Raw genomic sequence first — 27613 nt, forward strand, 5'->3', positions numbered from 1 at the left:
CTTTGACTTCTCTTGTTAGCCACAGTTGTGTCATCTTGCCTTTAGAATACTCCTTCCTCTTTAGGATGTATAAATCCTGTGCCTTCCGAATTGCTTGCAGAAATTCCAGCTATTGCCGTTCTGCCATCATCCCTGCCATTGCTGGCCAACTCCTCTATCAATTACCTTTACTCCACTGTAATACTGATGCATCTGATTTTAGCTTCTCCTTCCGATATTTCAGGGTGAATTTGATCATAATATCACGTGCCTCTCAGCATTCTTTTACCTTAAGCTCTCTAATCAACTCTGGATCATTGCATGACACCCAATCCAGAGTAGCTGATCCTGTAGTGGGCTCAATCTCAAGCTGCTCTAAAAAGCTATTTCGTGAGCATTCTAGAAATAACCCCTCTTGGAATCCAGCACCAACCTGAATTTCCCAGTCTACCTGCATATTGTAACACTGCCCTCTTAGCATGCATTTTCTATCTCCCATTGTAATTTGTCGACCTCATCCTTACTACTATTTGGGGATCTGTATACAACTCCCATCAGAGTCTTTTTACCCTTGCTGTTCCTTAGCTCTATCCATAATGATTCAACACCTTCCAACCCTTTGTCACCTCTTTCAAATGATTTGATTTAGTGTTTTTACCAACAGAGCACTGCTGTCCCCTCTCATTCCTGTCCCTGTCAAAGCCAATGTATCTCCCTGGACATTAAGCTACCAGCTGTAATTTTCTTTCAGCCATGATTCAGTGATGCCTACAGCATCATACATGCCGATCTGTAACTGTGGTACACATTCATCTACCTTATTCTGTATACTGCATGCATTGAAATATAACACCTTGAGTTCTGTATTCACCCTCTTTGATTTTGGCCACCTTTTGTGTTGCAACTCATCCTGTTGACTGCAATTTTTCCCTATCAATAGCCTCTCCTCACTACATATTGCTTCTGTTTGTAAACCAACTATCTCATCTTCAGCATTATCACTCCAGTTCCCATTCCCCTGCCAAATTAGTTTAAATCGTCCTGAACAACTCTAGCTAACCTGCTCACAAGGTTATTGAAACCCCTTGGGTTCAGGTGTAACCTGTTCCTTTTATACATGTCGTGCTTTTCCCAGAAGAGACCCCAATGATCCATAAATCTGATCCCCTTCATGAGTTCCTCAGCCATGCATTCACCTGCCAACCAGCAGGTCTCCCAGACTTCCCACTTCCCCACACAGTGCAAAACACTGCCCCGGAACCATTCTCACTAAATTACTATGTCCTAACAGCTGAGGAATGAACAAATAAGAACAGAAAGAGAATAACTTACAAGATACTATACCTTGCCCAACCCTGATGAGCCAAAGCCATTCTAAACACTGGCACAGTCAAAAGAATTGCTGCTCTGCTTGCACCTGCATTATTTTTATTAGCCCTTTCTAATGAACCCCTCTTGCTGATAGGTAGCTCCTCAACTCAGAGGAATTGCCACGAAGCTCTGCCTTTAAAATCTCAATCTACCTGAATAATGAGAGGGAAAATAAGTCAGTCATTATCAAATGTCAGCACATACTTGATGGGCCGAATGGCCTAATTCAACTTCTATGTCTTACTGTTTTGTATGAAGGAATCTGGGGTGTCCTAGAATGGGAAATGTATGATGTCAGCATGTAGGTGTAATGCCCAGTGGTGCAGTTTTAAGGGAACAATTAGCCTCCTCGTGTTCGTATTTATATCCTTATGGAGATTTGTTGGACATATCTGCATTACAGGATGTTCATTCTTCACCCTTTTGTATAAAGGATGTCCAGCAAAAAAACAAATTTGCCCAATGCATTTGGTATTATAGAATGATCTTTAACATAAGTGACTTTAAAATTTTCTAATGAGCCGGTGGGGAGATCTGTATATGAATTACTGGACACCTGTTGGAAAAGATAGGTGTTGTCATCAGTATTTTCATTTGGTAGTTCACTGTGTACAAAGTATTAAGTACACACTTATTTGTACTTTCCCAAATTAATATCATTGTCATGATTTTCCTGATGTAAGGAAATGCTAGAATTAATAGTGTAGCTGTAAAATTCTAGTAGATTTGAGGCTGCCAGCCCTCACACAATTGGTTCAAGTGTGATTTACTATTTGATTGAGCTTAGAATGTTGGTGTTGTTGATATAACCATGCACAACATTTTTGACTAATTAAGCCAATGTGCTGATTTTGTTATTGAATCCACCCGTAATATCCCACTTCCAGAACAGTTTGTGGTAGAGCCGTCATTGTGCTGCCAAAGTTGTGGATATGACAGTTGCCACATCCTGTATTGCTACTTTGTACAGATGGAAAATTGATTTGGTGTGCTTGACATTTGTAGTAACAAAACGGCATATTGAGAACAGGATATTTCACACCTAGAGAGCAACAATGTAGGAAGTTAACTTCATAGTTCCTGAGAGTGTATCCTTAATGGTTTTTGGGGATGGGTACAAAATTGCACATAGTAGTTATAATTACTGAAGCTTTAGAAACCATTGTTTATATATTACACAGACCATTGATCATAACCTACAGGATTGAGTATACATGTGCCCATTTCAAATTCTAGATCTGTAAAAAGAGCAGGCTTGAAGTTTTATGCCTCTTTTCATTACCCCATTTCAAAGCATGTTACTTTAAAAAAATTGTATCATTTTTGTGTAATGTAAGAAACAGTGTACCCATAAACATTTTTTATTGATAACTGCATTTTAGCCAGTGAGTGGGAGAGAAGTGGGGCTTTTAACTGGGGAACACAACTGAGTATTGTACGTCCTACTATCATTTACTCAGCAGAACTATCTTCATAACATCCTGTTTTCTCATACAGATTGGAAAACAAACACGCATTTTCTTCCACAATTCTTTGGTTTCAGACATCAGTTAACAAACAGCCTTTGTTTTTCCCAAGCTGCGGTAGTGTACAGGAGTTCATTGTCCATTCAGAAATCCAGTGGTGGAGGGGAAGAAGCTGTTCTTGGAAATGTTGAGTGTGTCTCTTCATGTTCCTGTAACTCCTCCTTGGGCAATGGTAGCAATGAGGAGATGGCATGTCCTGGGTTCAATAGTTCTAAGTACGTTTCTAGTAAGTTTTTTTTCCTGTTAGTACATAGCTAGTGTGCTGAAAATGAGTCAGTGGTTAGTGTTAGTGGTATGTTCCCTCTGTGAGCAGTGGAGGTGATGGATGGGAGTTACAAGGAGGTATTCACCCCTAAGTTGTAGGAAGCAGTAGCTGGGTAACTTTCAGGAGGGAGAAAGGGAATAGACAATCAATGTGGAGTACCTCTGTAGCCGTTCCCTTCAAGAATAAGTATTCTTCTTTGGATTCTGTTGAGGGAAGCAATCTAACGGGGGAAACCACAGTGACTTGATCTCTGGTCCTGTGTCGGTCTCTGTGGTTCAGAAGAAAGTGGGAGAAGAGTGCAATAGTGATAGGGGATTCCATAGTTAGGGCAGCAGACAGAAGGTTCTGTGGATGTGATAGACACCCAGTAGTATTTTCCCTCCCAAGTACCAGGGTCTGGGATGTCATGAATAAGGCCCACAGTATTCTAAAGGGGGGAGGTTGAACAGCCAGAAGTCATAGTACATATTGGTACTGACAACATAAGTAGGAAATGGGGTGGAGGTTCTGAAGAGAATGTAGGGAGTTGGGTAGAAAGCTGAAAAGCAAGACCTCCAGGGTAATGATTTCTGGATTGCTGTCTGTGCCACATGCCTGTGAGGGTAAGAATAGGATAACTTGGCAGACGAATGCTTGGCTGAATAATTGGTGTAATGGGCAGGATTTCTGGATTATTGGGATCTTTTCTGGGGAAGGTATAACTTGTAGAAAATGGAGGATTTGCATCTGAACCTGAGGGGGAACCTGGTGGCAACAAATTCCACAGATTAACCACCCTCTGACTAAAGTAATTTCTCTGCATCTCAGTTCTAAAAGGACATCCTTTAATCTTGAAGTCATGCCCTCTTGTCCTAGAATCCTCTACCATGGGAAATAACTTTGCCATATCTAATCTGTTCAGGCCTTTTAACATTTGGAATGTTTCTATGAGATTTCCCCCCCCCCCCCCGAACTCCAGGGAATACAGTCCAAGAGCTGTCAGACGTTCCTCATACGGTAACCCTTTCATTCCTGGAATCATTCTTGTGAATCTTCTTTGAACCCTCTCCAGTGTCAGTATATCCTTTATAAAAGAAGGAGCCCAAAACAGCACACATTACTCCAAGTGTGGTCTCACGAGTGGCTTATAGAGCCTCAGCATCATCCCTACTCTTATATTCTAAACCTCTAGAAATAAATAGCAACATTGCATTCGCCTTCTTCACAACCGATTCAACCTGGAGGTTAACCATTAGGGTATCTTGCACAAGGACTCCCACATCCCTTTGCATTTCTGCATTTTGAGTTCTCTCCCCGTCTAAATAATAGTCTGCCCGTTTATTTCTTCCACCAAAGTGCATGACCAACATTGTATTTCATTTGTCACTTCTTTACCCATTCCCCTAAACTATCTATGTCTCTCTGCAGGATTTCTGCTTCCTGAACACTAACTGCTCCTCCACCTATCTTTGTATCATCGGCAAATTTAGCCACAAATGCGTTAATACCATAGTCTAAATCATTGACATACATCGTAAGAAGCAGCGGTCTCAACACCGACCCCTGTGGAATTCCACTGGTAACCGGCAGCCAGCCAGAATAGGATCCCTTTATTTGCACTCCCTGTTTTCTGCTGACCAGCCAATGCTCCACCCATGCTAGTAACTTCCCCGTAATTCCATGGGCTCTTATCTTACTAAGCAGCCTCATGTGCGGCACCTTGTCAAAGGCCTTCTGAAAATCCAAGTACACCCCATCTACTGCATCTCCTTTGTCTACCCTGCTTGTAATTTCCTCAAAGAATTGCAGTAGCTTTGTCAGGCAGGATCTTCCTTCCAGGAAACCATGCTGGCTTTGGCCTGTCTTGGCCTGTGCCTCCAGGTACTCCGTAATCACGTCCCTAACAATCGATTCCAACAATTTCTTAATGAAGTCAGGCTAGCAGGTCTATAGTTTCCTTTCTGCTGCCTCCCACCCTTCTTAAATAGCAGAGTAACATTTGCAATTTTCCAGTCATCCAGTACAATGCCAGAATCTATGGATTCTTGAAAGATCATCATGAATGCCACCACAATCTCTCCAGCTACATCCTTCAGAACCTGAGGGTGCATTCCATCAGGTCCAGGAGATTTATCCACCCTCAGACCATTAAGCTTCCTGAGCACCTTCTCAGTCATAATTTTCACTGCACAAACCTCACTTCCCTGACACTCTTGAATGTCCGGTATACTGCAGATGTCTTCCACTGTGAAGACTGATGCAAAATATGCATTCAGATCCTCTGCCATCTCTGCATCTCTTATTATAATATTTCCAGTGTCTTTTCGTATTGGTCCTATATCTACCCTCGACTCCCTTTTACCCTTTATATACAAACGTTTGTACTTAAAAAAGCTTTTCGTATCTTCTTTGTTATTAGTCGCCAGCTTCGTCTCATAATTCATCTTTTCTCTTCCGAATGACCTCCTTAGTTTCCTTCTGCAAGTTTTTAAAAGTTCCCCAATGCTCTGTCTTCCCACTAGCTCTGGTTTCCTTGTATGCCCTCTCTTTTGATTCTACTTTGGCTCTGACTTCACTTGTCAGCCACGGTAGAGTCCTCCTTCCCTTTTGTATACAGGCTTCAGAACAGTAGTCAGGATTTAGGTACCAATTACAACAGGAGGTAGAAAAGGTGTGTGAAAGGGGCAGTGCTACGATAGTCATGTGGGATTTCAGTATACAGGTAGATTGGAGAAAATCAGGTTGGTGCTGGATTCCAAGAGAGGGAATTTGTAGAATGCCTATGAGACAGCTTTTTAGAGCAGCTTATGGTTCAGCCCACTAGGGGAAAAGCAATTCTGGATTGGGTGTTGTGTAGTGAACCAATTTTGATTAGGGAGCTTAAGCTAAAGGAACCCTTAGGAAGCAATGATCATATTATGATAGAATTCATCCTGCAGTCTGAGGGAGAAGGTAAAGTCAGATGTATCAGTATTGCAGTGGAGTAAAAGGAATTACAGGGGCATGAGGGAGGAGCTGGCCAAGATTGATTGGAAGGTGACACTATCAGGGATGATGGCAAAACAACAATGTCTCGAGTTTCTGGTGACAATTCAGAAGGTGCAAAATAGATACACTCCAAAGATGAAGTATTCTAAAGGGAGGATGAGGCAACTGTAGTTGACAAGGAAGGTCAAAAACAGCATGAAAACACAGGAGGGCATACCATATAGCAAGAGTTAGAGGATTAGGAAGCTTTTAAAAACCAACAGAAGACAATAAGAAAGCTTTAAAGAGAGTAAAGAAACTATGAAGGGATGCTAGCCAGAAATATAAAGAGGATATCAAAAGTATTTATTTCAAATACATGAAGAGCAAAAGAGAGGTGAAAGTCGATATCGGACCTCTGGAAAATGATGCTGGAGAGGTAGTAATGGAGAATGAGGAAATGGCGGAGGAACAATAATTATTTTGCATCATTCTTCACTGGAAGACACTAGCAGTATTCCAGAAATTAGAGAATGTCAGGACAGAAGTGAGTGTTGTTGCTATTACTAATGCGAAGATGCTTGGGAAGATGAAAGGTCTGAAGATAGATAAATCACCTGGTCCATATGCACTGTAACTCAGGATTCTGGAATGGTTCTAGAGAAATAGAAAATTGAAATGTCACTCCACTCTTCAAGAAAAAAAATTGAGGCCTAGTGTGCACACAGCAGAATCTTACAACCCACAGTGCACACATTTGATGGAAGTCATCAACAAATGATATTTTCTAGCATGAGATTAAATTGTAGATACCTGAGAACTGGAAGGCAAAATCAACACATGGCAGGTACGTTATTGATCCCAAAGGAAATTATAGTGTTACAGGGCATTGGAAATGCACAGATATACAAATATTAGAAGAGAAGTAAGAAAGAATAAAAAAAGTTACCTAAAACAGCCTAACAAGAGTGGCTCAGTAACAAAAGGAAAATGAGTAGGTTGTGTCATCCAATTTTGTGTTTTTTTTTAATATGTTGTTCATAGGTCCAGTGGCACTGCAGGGCACGCATGATTGCAGGAGCCAATTTCTACATTGTAGGCCGAGACCCTGCAGGCATGCCTCATCCTGAGACCAAGAAGGACTTGTATGAGCCAACACATGGGGCAAAAGTACTGACTATGGCCCCAGGCCTGTTGTCCCTGGAAATTGTCCCATTCCGTGTGGCTGCATATAACAAGCAGAAGAAATGTATGGACTACTATGACCCTGAACAGTAAGTATAAATTACGTGGTTAAATATGTGAAAGCTGTAAATAAACCTCGTAAAACTAGGATGCAGAGAAATTGGAAGTTGCTGTTCCAGAATGGTTTGTGGTATAGGAGATCTAACTGGTAAAAGAACAAAGGAAAAAAATATATATTTTTTTAAAAAGACAAAATCTAATCAGTTCCCCTGAACAGCTGAAGGCAGTGAACACCAAATAGAATGGAAGAAATTTAAGTTGCTTATTATAATGTATAGATGAATTTGCAACTGGAACAGTTTGCAGAATCTCAGTGTCTTAATTGTTTTCTAGTCACTAAAATCTACTCAAATAGGTGAACTTGATAATGGTGAACCCCAAACCTAGTATAATATTTAGAGCTTCCTATATCACTCCAAAAAAAAAAGTATACCATATCTTGTGATACATATTAGCTGTTTGCAATGATGTGATGATAGAAGCATTTAGCTAAGCAGATGTAGCTTTTGATATGAAGGTGATTAGATTTTTGTACAAAGGGATATCAAAGTATGTGGATCAAAGGCATTAAACAAAACGAAGATGAATTTTGGTTGCAGTCTAATTGAATGGTAGTTTAGAGCAACAATGGAAATTGTAGAACCAATCAGAATAAATAGAAACTTGAACAGAGGTGAGTTGATTAGAGAAAGCCTACATTTGCTTTAGTTAAATCACGTGTAACTCACTTGATATAGTTTTGTGATCAAGTGTGAGAGACAACTGATGTAGTAAATGTAATTGATATGGTATCTTCCCAAAAGCAATTGATAAAGTTCCACATAATAGACGTCAACAAAATTGAAGCACAGAACCAAATGAGAGTGTAACAGCAGGGATAGAAAAGTAATCAGAAACAAAATGTTATGAAAGCTTATTTTTCAGAGTATGGGGATGTGCAGTGGGCAATCCCAGGAGTCTGCACTAGGCCCTTTGAGCACCAATGCAGGTTTCAGAGGTAGAAAGTCATTCTTGTTTGTACGTGATAAATGGTAAATTTCACATTGAACCTCACTTTACTCCATTCAATTCAATGTAACCAAAATTTGGAAGACAAATATTATGCACATTCATTATCACATGACATGTAATAGAGGACAATTTTGGTGCTCTTGAAAGTAACTCCCCTTGAGAAGCAGTGCACAAGCGGTTAAAATGAATGAACTATTAAATGCAAAGCACCAAAGCACAATGACACACAGTATCGAAATACCGGTTGACCTTCTCAACCCTGCATTACATTTTAGAGGTGATGTGAAAGCATGGTACTTCATTGGGTCAGAGGCAAGGCAACTGAGTTGCTGTTTCATGCCTCCTAGCAGACAGTCTTCAGTGATGTATTGGCAGAGATCTGGAAACAGATTGCCCACCCACCATCTCAGCTGCAAACCAGGATAGACCACAAGGGGAGAAAGAGGATTTTTAAAAAAATATTAGAGGATGACAAACCCTCAGAAAAAGAAAACCTTTTATAGAAAAAAAAACATTTCAAGAGGGAAGTGATCTCACCAAGATTATTTGTAAAAGGGCTGCAGTGAATTAACTAAAATGATGCTGCTATTTTCACTGCATGCTGTGAAAGCTTTATAGTCTTACCCAGCTCACTATATAAATTGTTTATTGATTTTTAGTTTGAAACAAATAAATATGGCAGAAATAAATGTTATGTATTTTGTGTACAATATACTTTTCTTCCTTTAATCTTCACATTTTCTAATTTAAAGCCATGAAGACTTTGACTTTATTTCTGGAACGCGCATGCGTAAATTAGCACAAGAAGGAGTGAACCCACCAGAAGGATTCATGGCTTCGAAGGCATGGGCAGTCCTCACTGAATACTATAAGTCCTTGGAAAAGATGTAGATGGGAACAGCAGAAATGTAACACAACAGTTCCATAATTGATAGCAGGGGACCACACACAGAGCAAGAGTTCCAGCAATTTTATTGATGTTTCTTAGGAACCAGTGTTCTTCCTGAAGCCACATTACTGTCTGCACAAGTCTTATGAGCTTTATTACATATCAGGACCTATAGAGTTGCTCCTCCCACTGTTCTTCCTTTCTTTGACTTGCCATGTTTTCTGTTTCTATTACCTTTATCTCGTGTTGACATTTCCAGTTCAGACTAGTATTAAAAGTCAAGGGCATTCGATGGGTTGAGCTTTCAACTGTAGCAAATTTAAAGATGTCGCTGTTTATTCATTGAGATTACTTAGCTTTTGTTTAATGTTTTTTTTAATTTCTCTGCTGGGTTTTATCATATGTAGACATGGCTGTCTTTTAACTTCCAACCCCTTCTCCTCCAGATACAGAATAAAGTTTTTTTTATCTTTTAAATTTCTTTAACAATTTTGATTTGAAAGGCGTAATGAAAGCCAAAAGGGCTCTTTGATTGCAAAGCAGCTGGTGTGTTGCCACACTACAGTTAAGGTCATGCCTCTCATGAGCATTTCGGGTTTTAGTAGATACTGCAGTAGAGAGTGGATTATTGCAGTGAAGGATATACAACTCAGAATTGTAAATGATTTGACATTTTACAGGTGCCTTTCACATTAGGCCATCAGTTTGGGACTTACAGTAAAACCCAATAAATGTCCAAACCCAATTAATGTCTGATTTATTAATTGTAGGTGTCAAATACATGAGGTAGACTGGTGAAAACCCATGGGACTTCCAAACCTAACTATAAACCTAGCTGTAAAGTGGGCATGGTAAAATCAAGTGTAACGATGTTGCATAATTGGTCATGTAATTTGAAAACCTATCGTTCACAGTCATGTGTGCAGTTATTGCCATGATGAGGTTTGCTTGATATGTGCCGCTGTAATAAAGATGGTCTTTCATTGAATTCAACTATTGTTAGAGTGCTTAATTTTGATTCCAAAATTCCTCTTCAGATTTTCAAGGTGGTGTATAAAACTCTTATGTTTTCTTCTCTTATTTCACATTCAGCCAGGGGTGTGCTGCATTTAGGTTTAGTTTTTCACATGAGCATTTGGTTGTAATGATATTTGTGGTCCATCAGTATCTCATGATGGCCGTTGAGACTGTTGTTGAATCAAGGGGTTGCCACTGCCAATCCCATTCTTTAAACTCTCTTCTGCTATAGAAGTATTTGAGGAGTTATCCATAAACAAAAATGACCACGCCTTCGGCAGTGTATTATCTCATGATTTATTTCTCTGTGCACAGAGTCTGTTTGACTTTCCAAGGCTTCAGACATGCTTTGAGCCATACTGACTGAGAATTATGTACCAAAATGTAGCCAGAACTAGACACTTTTGTAAACAGAAATCAAAGACATTTAATCAAATTCCATTTGATGTGTGTAATGTAATGGGATTCTGTGTCAAATGCAACCATCACAATAGGTCTTTATATCAGAATCCATGGAGAAGTTTCTTACTGAAAATTATATTGTCAGTTTTATTTAAACTGTTTCCAAATGGATTAGAGAAGGTAGCCTCTTGCCTTCTCCGTGATCAGCTGTGCACTCACCAATCTGTAAATAGGCATCATCCTCTCTATTTAGTAGATCTAATCAGCTGAGTCAACCCCAGCTTTATCACCATCTCCAGTCTATTTGAGCTCATGGGTTTTCAGTTACCTAGAAGTGACTTCCTGTTCAAAGCTGTGCTTCTGATCAGCTATTGTATTTGCAGCACTACATTGATTTGATAGCCACAAGTTTTCATAGTAGATATACTTGACATGTTAAACTAATCTGCCTTTATATCATATTTCAAAAGACTTTCAACAGTACTCTCCTGAAGGTTCAGCTTCCTCTGATCTTCATGCTTTCCCTCCTCCACCTTTATGAGAATAGTAAAATCCATGATTAGTTTTGTATTAAGTAACCCCTCATCTTGATCTAGGGTCATTGTACCCTTCATCTCTCAATTCAAAGTAGAGTATTAATAGGAAACAATGCTATTTTAAAACTGAATCCAGTATTTATATAGTCCAAATATAAAATTTGACTTAAAGTATCCGCCTTTGTATTAAAATAGTCTGCAATAAGTTGTAATGAAATAATTCAGCCTATACTGGGTCACTTTACCACAAATATTACATCCTTGCAATGAACAATCAGTACAATAAATGTACTCAGCAGCAATAAAGTCCTCCAGGATATGATGAAGGCCATAATATACAGTGATATTGTAATTTATGAAAGATTTTGCTATAGCAAAAAAGCTGTTTCTTTCAGTTTGGGATGATTTGATTTGGTAAAATCTAGATGTAGTTTATTCCCATTAGATCATAGGGTTGGAATTGACAATTTACTGCTGAGCAGCTGCAGAATTGACCACTGTAAACAGGGCATGAGTTTGACTAGGATTTAGACATACTTGACAAGAGATGTTTTGCAGATTTGAATTTGAATCCTTTGGTTATCAGACTTCATTAGAGCTAAGCTCTAATGTTGGCATCTGTTTTGCATTCAGCTGCAAGTAAGCTCTTGGTCTCACAGGAAGGACTCTGATCTCTGATACGGATGAATTGGCATCTTTTCTGTTAACTTGCGTAGGAGAAAATGATGAAGCACTTAGCATAGGTAAGAGTAGAAAGTGTGAGAGTTTTAATATGAATCAGAACCTCGTGTTTTGTAAAATAAGATGCAAAGCATTTTGAGCTTGTGGATTGAAGCAATATTTACAATGGCAGAATTCTCTAATTCAATGGAAGCTAGGGTTTAAGGTGGTTAAACCCATGTGAACTTTGTAATCTGATTTTATTCACATTTGAGTGCAAGTTGCAGATGCTTTAAGACAAATGAAAAAGTAACCACATAAATAGATTTACATCATTTGTCGGTTCAACATGCATCAGGAAATTTTGCAATTCTGACATATTCCCCATATGCATTTGGAACTATTACAAATTACAAATACCACTTCGACAGATGAGAATGTATGAGCAAAATTGTAATAATTCTAGGGTAAAGCATCGCACCACTCCCCAACTGACAACTATTCACTCCCTCCACTACGGACTGCAATATTCAGATTAAATAAAAAGATAAAAGATTAAAACGCAAACAACAGGAATTCTGCAGATGCTGGAAATTCAAGCAACACACATCAAAGTTGCTGGTGAATGCAGCAGGCCAGGCAGCATCTCCAGGAAGAGGTACAGTGGACGTTTCAGGCCGAGACCCTTTGTCACTGCACCTCATCCTAGAGATGCTGCCTGGCCTGCTGTGTTCACCAGCAACTTTGATGTGTGTTGCTTAGATAAAAGATTAGCTTTATTTGTCACATGTACATAGAAACGGAGTGAAGTACGTGGTTTGTGCCAAATCAAATCAGCAAGGATTGTGCTGGCCAGCCCACAATTGTCACCACATGTTCGCACCAACATAGCGTGCCTACAGCTCAATAACCCTTACTGGCTGTCTTTTGAACATGGGATGAAATTGGTGGACTTGGAGTAAACACATGTAATCATGAGGAGAAGGTACAAACTCTGTAGACAGCATTGCGAATCAAACCCCAAATTGCAGCTGATGGTGTAAAGCATTGCACTATTGTGCCACCCCGATCAGCCCAGTGTACTGTAGATGCCCAATACTAAAAGAAGACCTTTATCAGAGGGCAGGACTTCGTTCTGTGACATGGTTCTGATCTGTAAGTTATGGTTTATATTCAGAAAGGTAAGCAAATTGCATCATACCAAGGAGTTGATCCCGTGCCATCCTGTCCTTTTGATTAGAACTGTCAGAAGACACTGTTAAATCTTCCTCCTTAACAATCTAGTCATAGTCGTAGTCATACTTTATTGATCCTGAGGGAAATTGGTTTTCATTACAGTTGCACCAACCAAGAATAGAGTATAAATACAGCAATATAAAACCATAAATAATTAAAAAATAATATGTAAATTATGCCAGGAAATAAGTCCAGGACCAGCCTATTGGCTCAGGGTGTCTGACTCTCCAAGGGAGGGGTTGTAAAGTTTGATGGCCACAGGCAGGAATGACTTCCGATGACGCTCTGTGTTGCATCTCGGTGGAATGAGTCACTGGCTGAATGTACTCCTGTGCCCAACCAGTACATTATGTGGTGGATGGGAGACATTGTCCAAGATGGCATGCAACTTGGACAGCATCCTCTTTTCAGACACCACAGTCAGGGAGTCCAGTTCCATCCCCACAACATCACTGGCCTTATGAATGAGTTTGTTGATTCTGTTGGTGTCTGCTACCCTCAGCCTGCTGCCCCAGCACACAACAGCAAACATGATAGCACTGGCCACCACAGACTTGTAGAACATCCTCAGCATCGTCTGACAGATGTTAAAGGACCTCAGTCTCCTCAGGAAATAGAGACGGCTCTGACCCTTCTTGTAGACAGCCTCAGTGTTCTTTGACCAGTCCAGTTTATTGTCAATGTGTATCCCCAGGTATTTGTAATCCTCCACCATGTTCACACTGACCCCCTGAATGGAAACAGGCGTCACGGGTGCCCTAGCCCTCCTCAGGTCCACCATCAGCTCCTTAGTCCTTTTCACATTAAGCTGCAGATAATTCTGTTCACACCATGTGACAAAGTTTCCTACCGTAGCCCTGTACTCGGCCTCATCTCCCTTGCTGGTGCATCCAACTATGGCAGAGTCATCAGAAAACTTCTGAAGATGACAAGACTCTGTGCAGTAGTTGAAGTCCGAGGTGTAAATGGTGAAGAGAAAGAGAGAGAAGACAGTCCCCTGTGGGGCCCAGTGCTGCTGATCACTCTGTCTGACACACAGTGTTGCAAGCACATGTACTGTGGTCTGCCAGTCAGGTAATCAATAATCCATGATACCAGGGAAGCATCCACCTGCATCGCTGTCAACTTCTCCCCCAGCAGAACAGGGTGGATGGTGTTGAACGCACTGGAGAAGTCAAGAAACATGACCCTCACAGTGTTCGCTGGCTTGTCCAGGTGGGCGTAGACACGGTTCAGCAGGTAGACGATGGCATCCTCAACTCCTAGTCGGGGCTGGTAGGTGAACTGGAGGGGATCTAAGTGTGGCCTAACTATAGGCCGGAGCAGCTCCAGAACAAGTCTCTCCAGGGTCTTCATAATGTGGGAGGTTAATGCCACTGGTCTGTAGTCATTGAGGTCACTGGGGCACGGCATCTTCGGCACAGGGACGAGGCAGGATGTCTTCCACAGCACTGGAACCCTCTGGAGACTCAGGCTCAGGTTGAAGACATGGCGAAGTACTCCACATAGCTGAGGGGCACAGGCTTTGAGCACCCCGGTACTGACACCATCCAGGCCTGCAGCCTTGCTTGGGTTGAGACATTTCAACTGTCTTCTCACCTGTTCGGCTGTGAAGCCCACGGTGGTGGTTTCGTGTGGGGTAGGGGTACAGTCATGAGAGCAGGGTGGGGGACTGTGAGGAGGGGTAGGAGGGGAGAGTGGAATATGTGTTGGTTGGTGGCCGACAACAGATGGCTCATGCGGGGGATGGGCTGGGGCCACAACGTCAAATCTGTTAACGAACAGGTTAAGTTCGTTGGCCCTATCCACACTGCCTTCAGCTCCTCTGTTACTAGTTTGCCGGAACCCAGTGATGGTCCTCATCCTTCTCCAGACCTCTCTCATGTTGTTCTGCTGGAGTTTCCACTCAAGCTTCCTCCTGTACCTGTCTTTATCCTCCCTGATCCTGGCTTTCGGGTCCCTCTGCATTGCCCTCAGCTCCTCCCTATTTCCATCTCTAAACGCCCTCTTTTTAGCGTTCAGTATGTCTTTAATCTGGAGAATGTTTTGCTTTCACTCCTGTTTTGTAGGTTAAGACCAATGAGAAAACCACTGACTCTTCCACAAATGGGGTGGGTGGATAATTTGTAAGGTAAAGTGCTCCTGACACTTCTGTGTCCTCTCAATGTATGTGTTCGAGCACTTCTGTACTTCCCTGAGTATTTGTGAGGGCAAGAGTTTTCCAGAGTTTGAGAGGGTGAGGATGCAGAATACTGTATTTTTTTGAAGAAGGCTTTGAGCATGTCCTTGAATCTCTTCCCATGACATGCCTTGAAAGTAGAATGCTTGTTTCAGAGGTCTGGTATCAGGCATGTGAGTGCTGTAGTCCGCCAGTGATACTGACGCAGCAGTTACAGCCCTGCCGCTTGGAACATTGGCTTGAGCAAGATCAATGGTATGTTGATCCTTCCAGGTTGCAGGATTTTGTGAAGATAGTAGTTACATTGTTTATCCAGTGCCTTGAGGTGCCTGCTGCAAATCGTCCAAGTCTCAGGGATACATGGAAGGTCAGGGATTACTGCTGACAAAAGACCATGAGTTTTGTGCCTGATCTTGGGTGTTGATCTTTCAGATACCTTTTTCCTCCATCTATCAAAGGCTGTGGGCTATGCTAACACATGGGAGGTAATGGTGAGTTCCACCACATCAGAGGTGGCTTCTAAGAATTAAAACTAGACATTTGTCCAGTGCAAAGTTGTATCTAACAGTTAATTTGAAATTACCTAGTTCTTAAATTAATCTATCAATACTTCAGCCCAAGCTAGTAGCAAATTTAATCCTTTATAGTAAAGGGATGTATTCTGAACAACTGTGGCTCCTGCCTGATTTTCAACTGTTACATCTGTAATGTCCTGGTTAAGATTTTTACTGCTATGCTGTACGTATTTCATTTTAGTAGTTCTGTAAAAGCATGGGGTTCTGCTTTCAGGGTGTTTGAGTTTTCAGCTAAAGGAAAGGGCTATGCTGCAACTTGTGTCAGGCAATCAGGATGGTGGAATTGGGGGGAGGATCTACAGAAAGCTGGGCAGAGAGAGATTTGTGCCGGACACTGATGGGGTTCGTGAGCTTTTTGGCAGGAGCTGCGGAGAGGACAGGAGGGAAGATGGCTGAGGATTCTGTGGGAAGGAGCGTTCCCCGACGCACAAGGTTTTTTTTTTGCAGATGAATGGCTCCGAGGAGCAAGGGCCAATACTCCCAAGAGAGTGCCCGTTTGTTCAAGATGGATTTTGAGCGACGTTTAGAATGTGGTGTGTGCTTTCACGCAGACCATGTTTCCAGAGCATGAATAAATAGACCAACTTCAAGATGAATTCCAACTATATACACATTTAGACTGGTGTAACTGTAATGAGACCTTTTATTTTCTTCCCTTCTTTTTCCTACTAACTGTTAATTAAAGCTGTAATTTGAAAATATACTTTATTTACAATTTTATGCAGTGTACGATTCGTTACTTGCTGACCAACAATTATGTGTGGTCAGTTTTTACACAGCATTTGCTCAAATCGAGGTTTCTTTAATTAGAACATCACAATGTTTGCTTGAACTCCAAATTATACTGACCCTAAGCACCTATAGGTTATGAAAGCTGGCCTTCTCATCACTGAGTCCCGTGGCTGTTAAACGGGGGCCAGCAACGAGCCAAGTTTCCATATGAGCCCAATGGGGGGGGGATTCATAAATAAGAAATTCAGAATGTACAAGTATTTCCACAATTTCCAATGCATTGCCTAAGATGGAGAGTGGAAGGACCTGTGAATACAGGTCCATAATTTGTTAAAAGTGGCATCATAGATAGGGTCATAAAGAATGCTTTTGGCACATTAGCCTTCGTAAATCAAAGTATTGAGTACAAGAGATGTGATGATATATTTGTAGTTGTATAAGACGTTGGTAAGTCCCAACTTGGAGTATTGTGTGCTGTTTTGGTCACCTACCTCCACGAAAGATATAAACCAGGTTGAAATAGTACAGAGAAAATTTACGAGAACATTGTCAGATCGGTTGGATCTGAGTTGTAAGAAAAGATTGAATAGGTTAGGACTTTATTCCTTGGAATGTAGGAATATGTGGAGATTTTATAGAGGTATACAAAACTATGAGGGGTAAAGGTAGGGTAAATAAGGCCTTTTCTATTGCGGTGGGCAAGACTCCAACTAGATGATATGGGTTAAGGGTGAGAGGTGAGAAGTTTAAGGGGAGCATGAGGGGAAACTTCTTCACTGAGGGGGTCTCGAGAGTGTTGAATGAGCTGCCAGCACAAGTGGTGCATGCAAGTTCGACTTCAACTTTTAAGAGAAGTTTGGATAGGTACATGGATGCTAGGGGTATAGAGGGCTATGGTCCCAGTGCATGTCAATGGAAATAAGTAGTTTAAATGGCTTTGACATGGACTAGATGGGCCAAAGGGCCTCTTTCTGTGCTGTATGGCTCGATAACAAGACACTAAGTATTAAGGTACACAACTTGTTTCAATATCTATCCCAGAGACTATCTTCACTGAATGTAATAGAGTGACTTCTTTTTACATTTGTCTGCCCCTTTAATTCTTCATGCTTTTCTGGCCTCATAATCTGCATTTGGTTTCTCCAGTACTGAGCGGACATTTGTGAACACTAAAGGAGGCGGGGTTTGCTGAAGGGGGAAATTTACTGAGGGAGAGGGGAAGTATAGAGAGAAGAGGAAATGAAAGAAGGAAGCGGGGAGTAGTGAAGGGATCTTAAGGGAGGAATTAAGTGGTGGAGGAAGTAAGTAAAGGCGATGGGTCTGTGCAGGAATGGTGAGAAAGGGATGCTGAGGATACTGAGAAGTCACAGGAGGCATGAAAGAACAGTCGAGGTTAAAGTGTTGGCTGAAGGACAGATCTGATATGTGTGCAAGGTGGAATTGGAGTGAAAGGAAGTAGTTTTCAATCTTGTGTCTGTTTAAGAGGAGGAACCAGTCCTATTTAGGTTCGTCTGCTAATGAGATTGAACTGCACAGAGGTGCCTTTGAAATCCCACCACATTTTATTCCATAGTATACAGTATTATAAGGTTGGGCTTCTAAGAAGTGTCAGTATTGATCTCTATATTCAAAAAAAAGCCCTGAGACATTTTCATAGAAAATCAATCAAGGTGAAAATGCTATTGCCGCAACAATCAGCTAGAGGAATTCAGCAGGTCGAGCAGCACCTGCTGAGAGGAAAGGAAGTATCAGTGCTTTGGGTTGAAACCCACGAGTCCTAAAGCAGGGTTTTGACCTGAACTATTGATAATTTCTCCCCCCTCCCCCCACCCCCTGCAAGCAGCTGCACAACCCATTGAGTTCCTCCAGCAAACCAAAAACACGAGATTCTACAGATGCTGGAAATCTTGAGCAACACACAAAATCAACCACTTTGCTGTCACGTATGTGGAGGAGAGCAAACGGCCAATGTTCTGGGCCAAGACCCTTTATTAGTACTTGCTGATGAAGGGTCTTGGCCCAAAATATCAGTTGCTTATTCCCCTCTGTGGATGCTGCCTGACTTGCTGCGGTCATCCAGTATTTTGTATGTGTGCTCGAGAGTCTTTTGACTGTAGAATATGTTTTAAATGAATAAATTTCTGCATATTGGATTTAGTCTCTGCTTGTTGTGTAACTAGTTAGACATCCTAAGCTATAGTTAGATATCATAAGCTATTCAAATACTATGAACACATTTTCAATTTGTTCACCTGGGTGAGGCTGGCAAGACCTGCATTTACTGCCACTTGAAGGTAATGGCAGCCATTTTAAAGTGCAATCAATCCCTTTGCTGTCACATCTGGAGTCACACTTCAGAGCAGAGCACGAAAAGTTGGCAGATTTCCTCTCCTTAAGCACGTTAGGCAAACAATACAATAGTTTACAGTTATACAGCGCCAAAACAAAGTTGGAATTTATTGTCATATACACAAGTATGCACAGGTGCAATGAAAAACTTCCGTGCAGCACATAACATCAGATAAGCAGCATTCACAATAAAACAAGTTGTACACAATTTTTACAAGAGTACAATTAGAACAGAACAGTCTGGTGACCAAAACACAAATGGAGCAAAGGGCACACTGAGTCCACATCGACCTTCAAATATTTATTTACACTAAACCCATTTTATTCCAATTAACTCCCTCTAAATTCTACCATACATTTGGCACAATTTACAGTGGCTGATTAATCTATTAGTCTGCATGCCTTTGTGGTGTGTGTGGACACTAGAGTATCCAAAGGAAATCAAACACTACAACAAAAATCAGCACTCCACATGCACAGCACCTGGGATGCTGGAGCCACAAGGCTGTACCACAGGACTGCCTAGTTTCAATCCATTTGATATTGATTGTCAATACTAATAACTCATTTTACCTAAAATTACAGATTATTGACTAAATTCCACAGTCTGCATTGTGGATGTTGAACTTAAGTCTTTGGATAACTATAAGACAACAATCTGTGCACCACCACCCTACCTTGTAGAACCATCTGTATCTCGGGGATTTCTAACCCCTTTCAGACAGATGATGGAGACGTTAACTGGCAGTCGACTCAGGTGAGCATAACTGATGAAGAGTTTTAAAGTTTAAAACAGCAGCAGCAAAATAAGAAAATTGAAAGCAATCTTTTTCTTCTATTGCTTTTTATTGGTAGTTGGCAAGCCAACTTAAAATGTGCTTTACCGCCACCTACTGAACTGGAATGTGAGGAAGATTCAGCAGAGTGATCCTAACACCACTACCTCTAAGAAGAAACAATATTAATAATAAGGATAATAATAATAAAATAGATAAATATTCATATAAACATGCAATGCTACTGACTTAAGTTTATTTAGCCTGTTGGGTCTGCACAGCCATTCAATCCTCAGCACCACTCCCTGGCCTTCTCCTCGTAATCTTTGAAGCAGTGTCCAAACAAGAACCTACCAATCTGTCTTCAACACACCCAATGACCTAGCCTCCATGGATCCCTGTGGTAACAAATTCCACAAATACACCACACTCTGGCCAAAGAAATTTCTCCACATCTCTGTTTTAAATGGACCCCCTCTATCCTGAGGCTGTGCCCTCTTGTCCTAGACACCCCCCACCATAGAAAATATCCTTTCCACATCTATTCTGTCCAGGCCTTTCAACATTTGAAAGGTTTCACTGAGAACCCCCTCTCCATCCTTCTAAATTCCAGTGAATACAGACCCAGAGCTATCAAACGTTCCTTGTATGAAAAACCTTTTATTCCCAGAATCATCCTTGTGAATCTCCTCTGAACCCTCTCCAATGCCAGCACATCTTTTCTTCGATGAGGAGCCCAAAACTGTTCACAATACTCAAGGTGAGGCCTTACCAGTCCCTCATAAAGCCTCAGCATCACATCCCTGTTCTTGTACTCAAAACCTCTTGAAATGAATGCTAACATTGCATTTGCCTTCCTCACCACCAACTCTACCTGTAAGTTAACCTTTAGGTTGTTCTCCCCAAGGACTCCCAAGTTCCTTTGCGTCTCAGATTTTTGGATTTTCTCCCCAGTTAGAAAATAGTCTGCACATTCATTTCTACTACCAAAGTACAGTACATGACCATGTACTTTCCAACATTACATTTCATTTGCCACTTTCTTGTCCATTCTCCTAATCTGTCTAAGTCCTTCTGCAGCCTACCTGTTTCCTCAACACCACCTGCCCTTCACTGATCTTAGTATCATCTGCAAACTTGGCAACAAAGCCATCTACCCCATCATCTAAATCATTGTTATACAGCATAAAAAGCAGCAGTCCCAACACCAACCCCCATGTAACACCACTAGTCATTGGCAGCCAACTAGAAAAGATCCTTTTATTCCCACTCGCTGCCTCCTACCAATCAGCCAATGCTCTAACCATGCCAGTATTGTTCCTGTCTTACCTCTTAACGTGGTAAGTAGCCTCATGTGTGACACCTTGTCAAAGGCCTTCTGAAAGTCCAAATGTACAACATCCACTGCATCCCCTTTACCCATCCTACATGTAATTTCAAAGAATTCCATCGGGTTCATCAGGCAAGATTTTCCCTTAAGGAAACCATGCTGACTTTGTCCTATCATGTCCCGTGTCACGAAGTACTCCATAAACTCATCCTTAACAATTGACACCAACATCTTCCCAACCACTGAGGCCAGCCTAACTGGTCTATAATTTCCTTTCTGCTGCCTTCCTTCTTTCTTGAAGAGTCGAGTGACATTTGCAGTTTTCCAGTCACCTGGTACTATGCCAGTGCTCAATGATTTTTGAAAGATAGAACATAGAACATAAAATAGTACAGCACAGTACAGACCCTACAGCCCACAATGTTGTGCTGACCCTCAAACCCTGCCTCCCATATAAGCTCCCACTTTAAATTCCTCCATATACCTGTCTAGTAGTCTCTCAAACTTCACTAGCGTATCTGCCTCCACCACTGACTCAGGCAGTGCATTCCACACACCAACCACTCTCCGAGTAAAAAAACCTTCCTCTAATATCCCCCTTGAACTTCCCACTCCTTACCTTAAAGCCATGTCCTCTTGTATTGAGCAGTGGTGCTCTGGGGAAGAGGTGCTGGCTATCTACTCTATCTATTCCTCTTATTATTTTGTACACCTCTATCATGTCTCCTCTCATCCTCCTTCTCTCCAAAGAGTAAAGCCCTAGCTCCCTTAATCTCTGACCATAATGTATACTTTCTAAACCAGGCAGCATCCTGGTAAATCTCCTCTCTGCCCTTTCCAATGCTTCCACATCCTTCCTATAGTGAGGTGATCAGAACTGGACACAGTACTCCAAGTGTGGCCTAACCAGAGTTTTATAGAGCTGCATCATTACATCGCGACTCTTAAACTCTATCCCTCGACTTATGAAAGCTAACACCCCATAAGCTTTCTTAACTACCCTATCTACCCTATCCACCTGTGAGTTGCATTGTGATCACTGTCTCCCAAGGGTTCCTTTATCTTAAACTCCCTAATTGCCTCCAGTTCATCAAAATAGCTAATCCCCTTGAATGCTCAGCAACAAGTTGTTCTAAAAAGCCACCTCGTAGGCATTTAACAAACTCACTCTCTGGAGATCCATTTCCAACCTAATTTTCCCAAACTACCTGCATGTCGTAATCTCTCATGACCATCATAACATTCCTCTTTTGACATGCCTTTTCTATTTCCTATTGTAATCTGTGGTACACATCCCAGCTATTGCTGGGAGGCCTGTATATAAATGCTATCAGGGTCCTTTTACCTTTGCAGTTTCTCAACTCAACCCACAAGGATCAACATCTTCTGATCCTATGTCACATCTTTCTACTGATTTGATGCCATTCTTTACCAGCAGAGCCACACCACCCCCTCTGCCTACCATCCTATCCCTCTGATACAGAGTGTAATCTTGGACATTTAGCTCCCAACTATAACCATCCTTTAGCCATGATTCAGTGATGGCTACAACATTGTACCTGACAACATGTAGTAGATCATCCAACTTATTTCTTACTCTCTGTGTATTGAGATATAATGCTTTCAGTACTGTATTTGCATCCCCAAAGCACTGATTCTCACCCTGCTAGCTGCAATTGTGTCCTATCATCTGCCTGCCCTTCCTGACAGTCTGACTGCATGTTACCTTTGCTTTTTTTTTACCCATCTGTCCTGTCATGAGTTCCTTCACTCTGGTTCCCACGCCGCCTACCAAATCAGTTTAAACCCTCTCCAACAGCTCCAACAAATCTGCCTGCGAGAATATTGGTTCCCCTTGGGTTCAGGTGCAACCCATCACTTTTGAGCAGGTCATACCTTGCCCAGGAGAGATCCAATGTTCCAGGAACCTGAAGCCCTGTCCCACACACCAGCATCTCAGACACGCATTAATTTGTTTAAATTGTATTAAACAACGCAACAAGTTTCAAGAACTTAAGTATTTCCTTATGCTTCTTGACTATACCCTACCAAACTATCCAAAGTAACAATGTAGTTTCTCACGGTCTACTTTCTCTCCCACTCATATGCCCAATATTCTCAGAATACATGTGAGATTGTCTCTGGAAGTTGATGTTTTATATTTTCACCTGAAGTATGTTTACCAAGTCTAAAAAATGTGGCATTTAAACCAGTATGGTCAAGCCTAAGCCAAATAATTATAATTTCTGGACCCTTCTCTCCTCCAAAGTGAAGTAACCTTTTTTTCCGAATTCCATTCAAATATCTCCCCCTTAATCGTGTGTCCTACAGACCCTGCCAAATTGAGAGATCATGGTCCTTAATTTAAACTTTTGCCTCCCCTTTACTTAGTGGAATACCAATATCAGCAGCATTGGCCTTCACAGATTGTTTAGCTAGCCTATCGACTACTTCACTTCCTTCCACCCCGACATGAGTTGGGATCTACAAAAAGCAGACATCCGATCTTAAACACTGCAGCTGTAATAATCTATGTCTAACTTCCAACAAAGCGTCTGGATGACTATTGGACACACCCACCTTAAGATGACGTAGTAACAGAGAAGGAATCAGAACAGCCAACACCACAGATAGGCTGTACGTCTGCCATCCACTGCAATGCCACCATTTCAATAGTATAAACTGATAGTTTATTAGATAACCTTTTTCTAAATGATACCTGAAATTCTGGGACATAGATTCCTGCATCAGTGTTATGAGACCCTGGGTCTTCAGAGATATCTGTCAACACTGGAACCATTCCATAATATTGATACCGCATAAGTAGAGTCACAGGATTGCAAGATCACAAGACAAAGGAGCAGAAGTCACCACTACCTCTTCAGATACACAACAGGCATGTTCTGACAGCCTCTCCCAAAGAGCATAATCTACCCTAGATAAAGGAAATAGCAGGAAGGAATAATGGATAAAGCTACACTAGGAGTATAGGTTATATTTGACAGAGCCATGTTCTTGGTCTGATCATTTCCTTCCCACCCAAAACTACAAATCTTGTGATCTTGATGCTGCCAACAATCTTTCAACATGTTCTTAGTTGGATGATTATCTTCATGACCACTGAGGTGTGCCCAGTAATTCATAGCATCTGCAATCTTCACAAATACAATGAACAGCAGAAACAGAAGAAGACTCTAACAGGCACCAAAGCACAGACTTAAAGCCTGGGCTTGAATAAGGGGAACATCCCGCGATTTCAAAAGTGAGGGTTCAGCAGACTCACATGCAACACGGCCATAATCTAAGACAGTTCTAGTCAATGTATAATACAAAGTAATCATAGATATCCTATTAGCACCCCCTTCCCCCAAATTGAAAATAATTCTGTCTGTATCTTGTTTTACGGCGGTTGGCATCCAGCTTAATGGTGCATTACCGCCACCCTCTGCTCCAGAATGTGCACTAGACATACATTCTAAATCCCTTCACCCAATCGCGCACGCGTGCGCGCGCACGCGCGCGCACACACACACACACACACACACAAACCTACACTTCACCCTCCCATCTTTGCCCATCCTAGTATCCTATTCCTGTTTATTCGTCATATTCTAGAAAAAACCCCTGTACCCCTTAAAAACGCTAAAAATACCCGGACTTGTGCTCTCTCACTTTGCCCAGCAACCCTTTTAATGTGAATTCCTGCATCCCCAACTCCCTTAATTTATTTCTCATCATCTCTCTCTGTATCCCATACTTCCTGCAACTCAGAACTACATGTTCTACTGACTCCTCTTCCTGACATTCCTCACACAATCCTGTCTGGTGTTTCCCTATCATTTTCAATGTTTTGTTTAATGCACAATGCCCCAGCCTTAACCTAGTCCACACAATTTCCTCTCTTCTGTTTCCATTACCTACCCTAGTAACTGCAACACTCTTTTGTATTTGATATAAATGCCTCCCTTTCCCCTCCCTGTCCCATCTTTCTTGCCACATTCAGTTGACATTTTCCCAGATTACACACTTAACCTCTGCTTTACTGATACTAATGTGCATTTCCACATTTTCTTTCTTTAACGCCCTCTTTGCCAACTCATCCACCCTCTCATTCCCCTTCACCCCTACATGTGCTGGAACCCATAGAAATTTTACCTGACCTCCCTGATTTGCAATCCTTGTAACTAACTGAAGGACTTCATAAAGTACATCTTGCTGACTGTTTGTGTGAAAAGACCTTAAACTTGCTAGAACTGAGGATGAATCTGAACATATCAATGCTTTGGCTTGTCTGGCTTTCTGCACCCATTGCAACGCAACCAACACTGCCAGCATCTCCACTGTAAACACCCCTAACTTCTTAGATGTTCTTCTGCTGATTCCAATTTCTTTTGCTGGTATTACCACCCCAAACCCTGTCACTCTTGTTTCAGGTTCCTTCGTACCATCCGTATAAACGTGAGTATAATCACTATACTTTTCCATCACATGACAGTTAAATGCATTTACCAAATCTGTTTTATATCTTTCTTTCCTTCTTACCTCTAACAAATGCCAGTCTATATCAGGCCATACAAGCTTCCATGGAGCTACAACCGGATAAACTACTGAAGGACTTATCCTCAGATCAAACACTCCACATACTTTTGTGATATCATTCCCTACCCGACTAAAGGTATCCCTCTGAAACCTCCCATTTTCCCAGCACTCCTGCAACACTCCTTTAGTAGGGTGAGAATCATTGTGCCCCTGCAAGTTAGCCCAGTAGTTTGCCATCAGTTGCATCCTTCTTAGTTCCAAAGGCATTATTCCCATTTCTACCTGTAGTTTGAAAACAATTCCCAGACAACAGAGAATTTATGGGACAGGGCACATGTGAAGGCAATTAATACTGTGTCAATTAACACCTTCCAGCTGCATAAAGATGTCATTGAACTGTGCTGGAGTCTGTAACAAATCTATTCAAGATTGATGTTCCAAACTTGATGGGGTCTTAATTTTAAAACTTTGTTCTCCAATTGTATGGTAGCAGCATAAAACAAGGCTTTTGGCATCTCTGAAAATTAGAGATCTGGACTCAGTCAAATGTCCCTGAAATGAGAACTAAACTACTTGATTATATATACATATTAATATATATAAATATAGTGGATTCCAGTTAATTGGGCCATCAGTTAATCGAGACAGCAGCTTATTTGGGACAACTCTGAAAGTATAAAAACAAATTGAGACAATAGCTGGTGCTTTCTTTGGTTACTTGGGACTGTAGGCTGCTGCCAACCATTCTAACTAGTGTCAGTTGTGTGCACTTGTGTGGCTGTTGGATACGACACTGTGCTTAGTGCGAACAGTTTTGAAATAGTTCCAGTTGCGTATGTTGGTATTCAAGAAACAATTTTTGTCATTGATAGTTGGCGAGAAATAAGCAGTAGGACAATCCAGAACTCAACATTTGGGCTTGGAGGTGCCATAAACAGCCAGGAGTGAAAATGAAACTATTTCACTACTTCAACAAGTTAGGAACAATGAAGAATTTGAAGGTATCAACAATTATCTTTCCTGTTATAATAAAAATGAAAACTTGGAGGATGCAATCGTAGAAAGGATTATACGAAGGCAGTCCATTATCTGCGCTAGGTGTCTGCGCAGATATTGTTGATTTATAGTTAATCAAAAGAACATGGCAGGTACACATTTTGAATTTATCCATCGATAACTATCCAGAACTTATATAGGTTTATAATACTTGTTTTAACTTGTTCTGTATTTCATTTAATTACATAATTTATTACTCAGTTAAATGGTAGTTTGTCTTGTTTATATCTTTTTAACAATTTCTACAAAACCTCGGCTAATTGGGGCAGCCACTAAATTGGGCCGAAATGTAGGGTCCCAATGTGTCCCAATGTCTGAATTAACTGGAATTGATTGTATATGTATATGGATATCAAAGTGGACATGGTAATTGGTAAATATTCTGAAATATTCTGAATTGACTTTATTACTTGCATCTTTCATACAAGTGAGGAATAAAAATCTTTATATTACATCTCCGTCTAAATGTGCAATGTGCAATTACAGTAATTTATAATAAATATTCTGTACTGCAAGGAGATAGAAAGAGATAGAATCCTCTGACCTAACAAAAACTCAAAAATCTCAGTTTTTTTAATCTCCATCTTCAATGGTTTGTTGGACTGTTATTCCAAATCTCCATGAACCTCCTTGTATAATGAAAAATCACTCTAAGTTCAATCCAAAACAACCTAGGTCAAGTACACATCCATCAAAATCACCAACAGCCAACCTTTCCAAACACCCTTGTCAGAACTGAGAAGGAGAGAAAAGAATCTTGCTAAACTACAGGGAGGTGGGGAAGTGGGATAAGGCTTTCACAGGATCAAGCTAGCAAAACCTTGGGAATATGTTATAAACAGGTTATCTGGTCAATGAGTGAATGGGAGCAGTTAGGGAGTGACAAATTAGACAAAAGAAAGTTGTAAAATGTAGACCATGAAGATATGCCCAGCAGGTTAGGCTGGACACATCCCCCACTCCCAGAGGAAAGAAAGGAAAATAAAACGCAGGC

The 27613-nt window shown here is 41.1% G+C and overlaps 1 protein-coding gene across 1 annotated transcript in view; it reads left to right on the forward strand.

The window, feature by feature from the left end:
• papss1 (3'-phosphoadenosine 5'-phosphosulfate synthase 1) overlaps positions 1–10220 on the forward strand; it is a 77064-nt gene extending 66844 nt beyond the window's left edge. The window contains exons 11-12 of the mRNA XM_072254771.1: positions 7132–7361; positions 9096–10220. Coding sequence (XP_072110872.1) covers positions 7132–7361; positions 9096–9234 — 369 coding nt within the window. The 3' untranslated portion in view covers positions 9235–10220. The remainder of the gene's footprint in view (positions 1–7131; positions 7362–9095) is intronic.
• The last annotated feature ends 17393 nt before the right edge of the window (positions 10221–27613 follow it).

This window comes from Mobula birostris, chromosome 4 (assembly GCF_030028105.1).
Source record: "Mobula birostris isolate sMobBir1 chromosome 4, sMobBir1.hap1, whole genome shotgun sequence".
Classification (NCBI taxonomy): Eukaryota; Metazoa; Chordata; class Chondrichthyes; order Myliobatiformes; family Myliobatidae; genus Mobula; species Mobula birostris.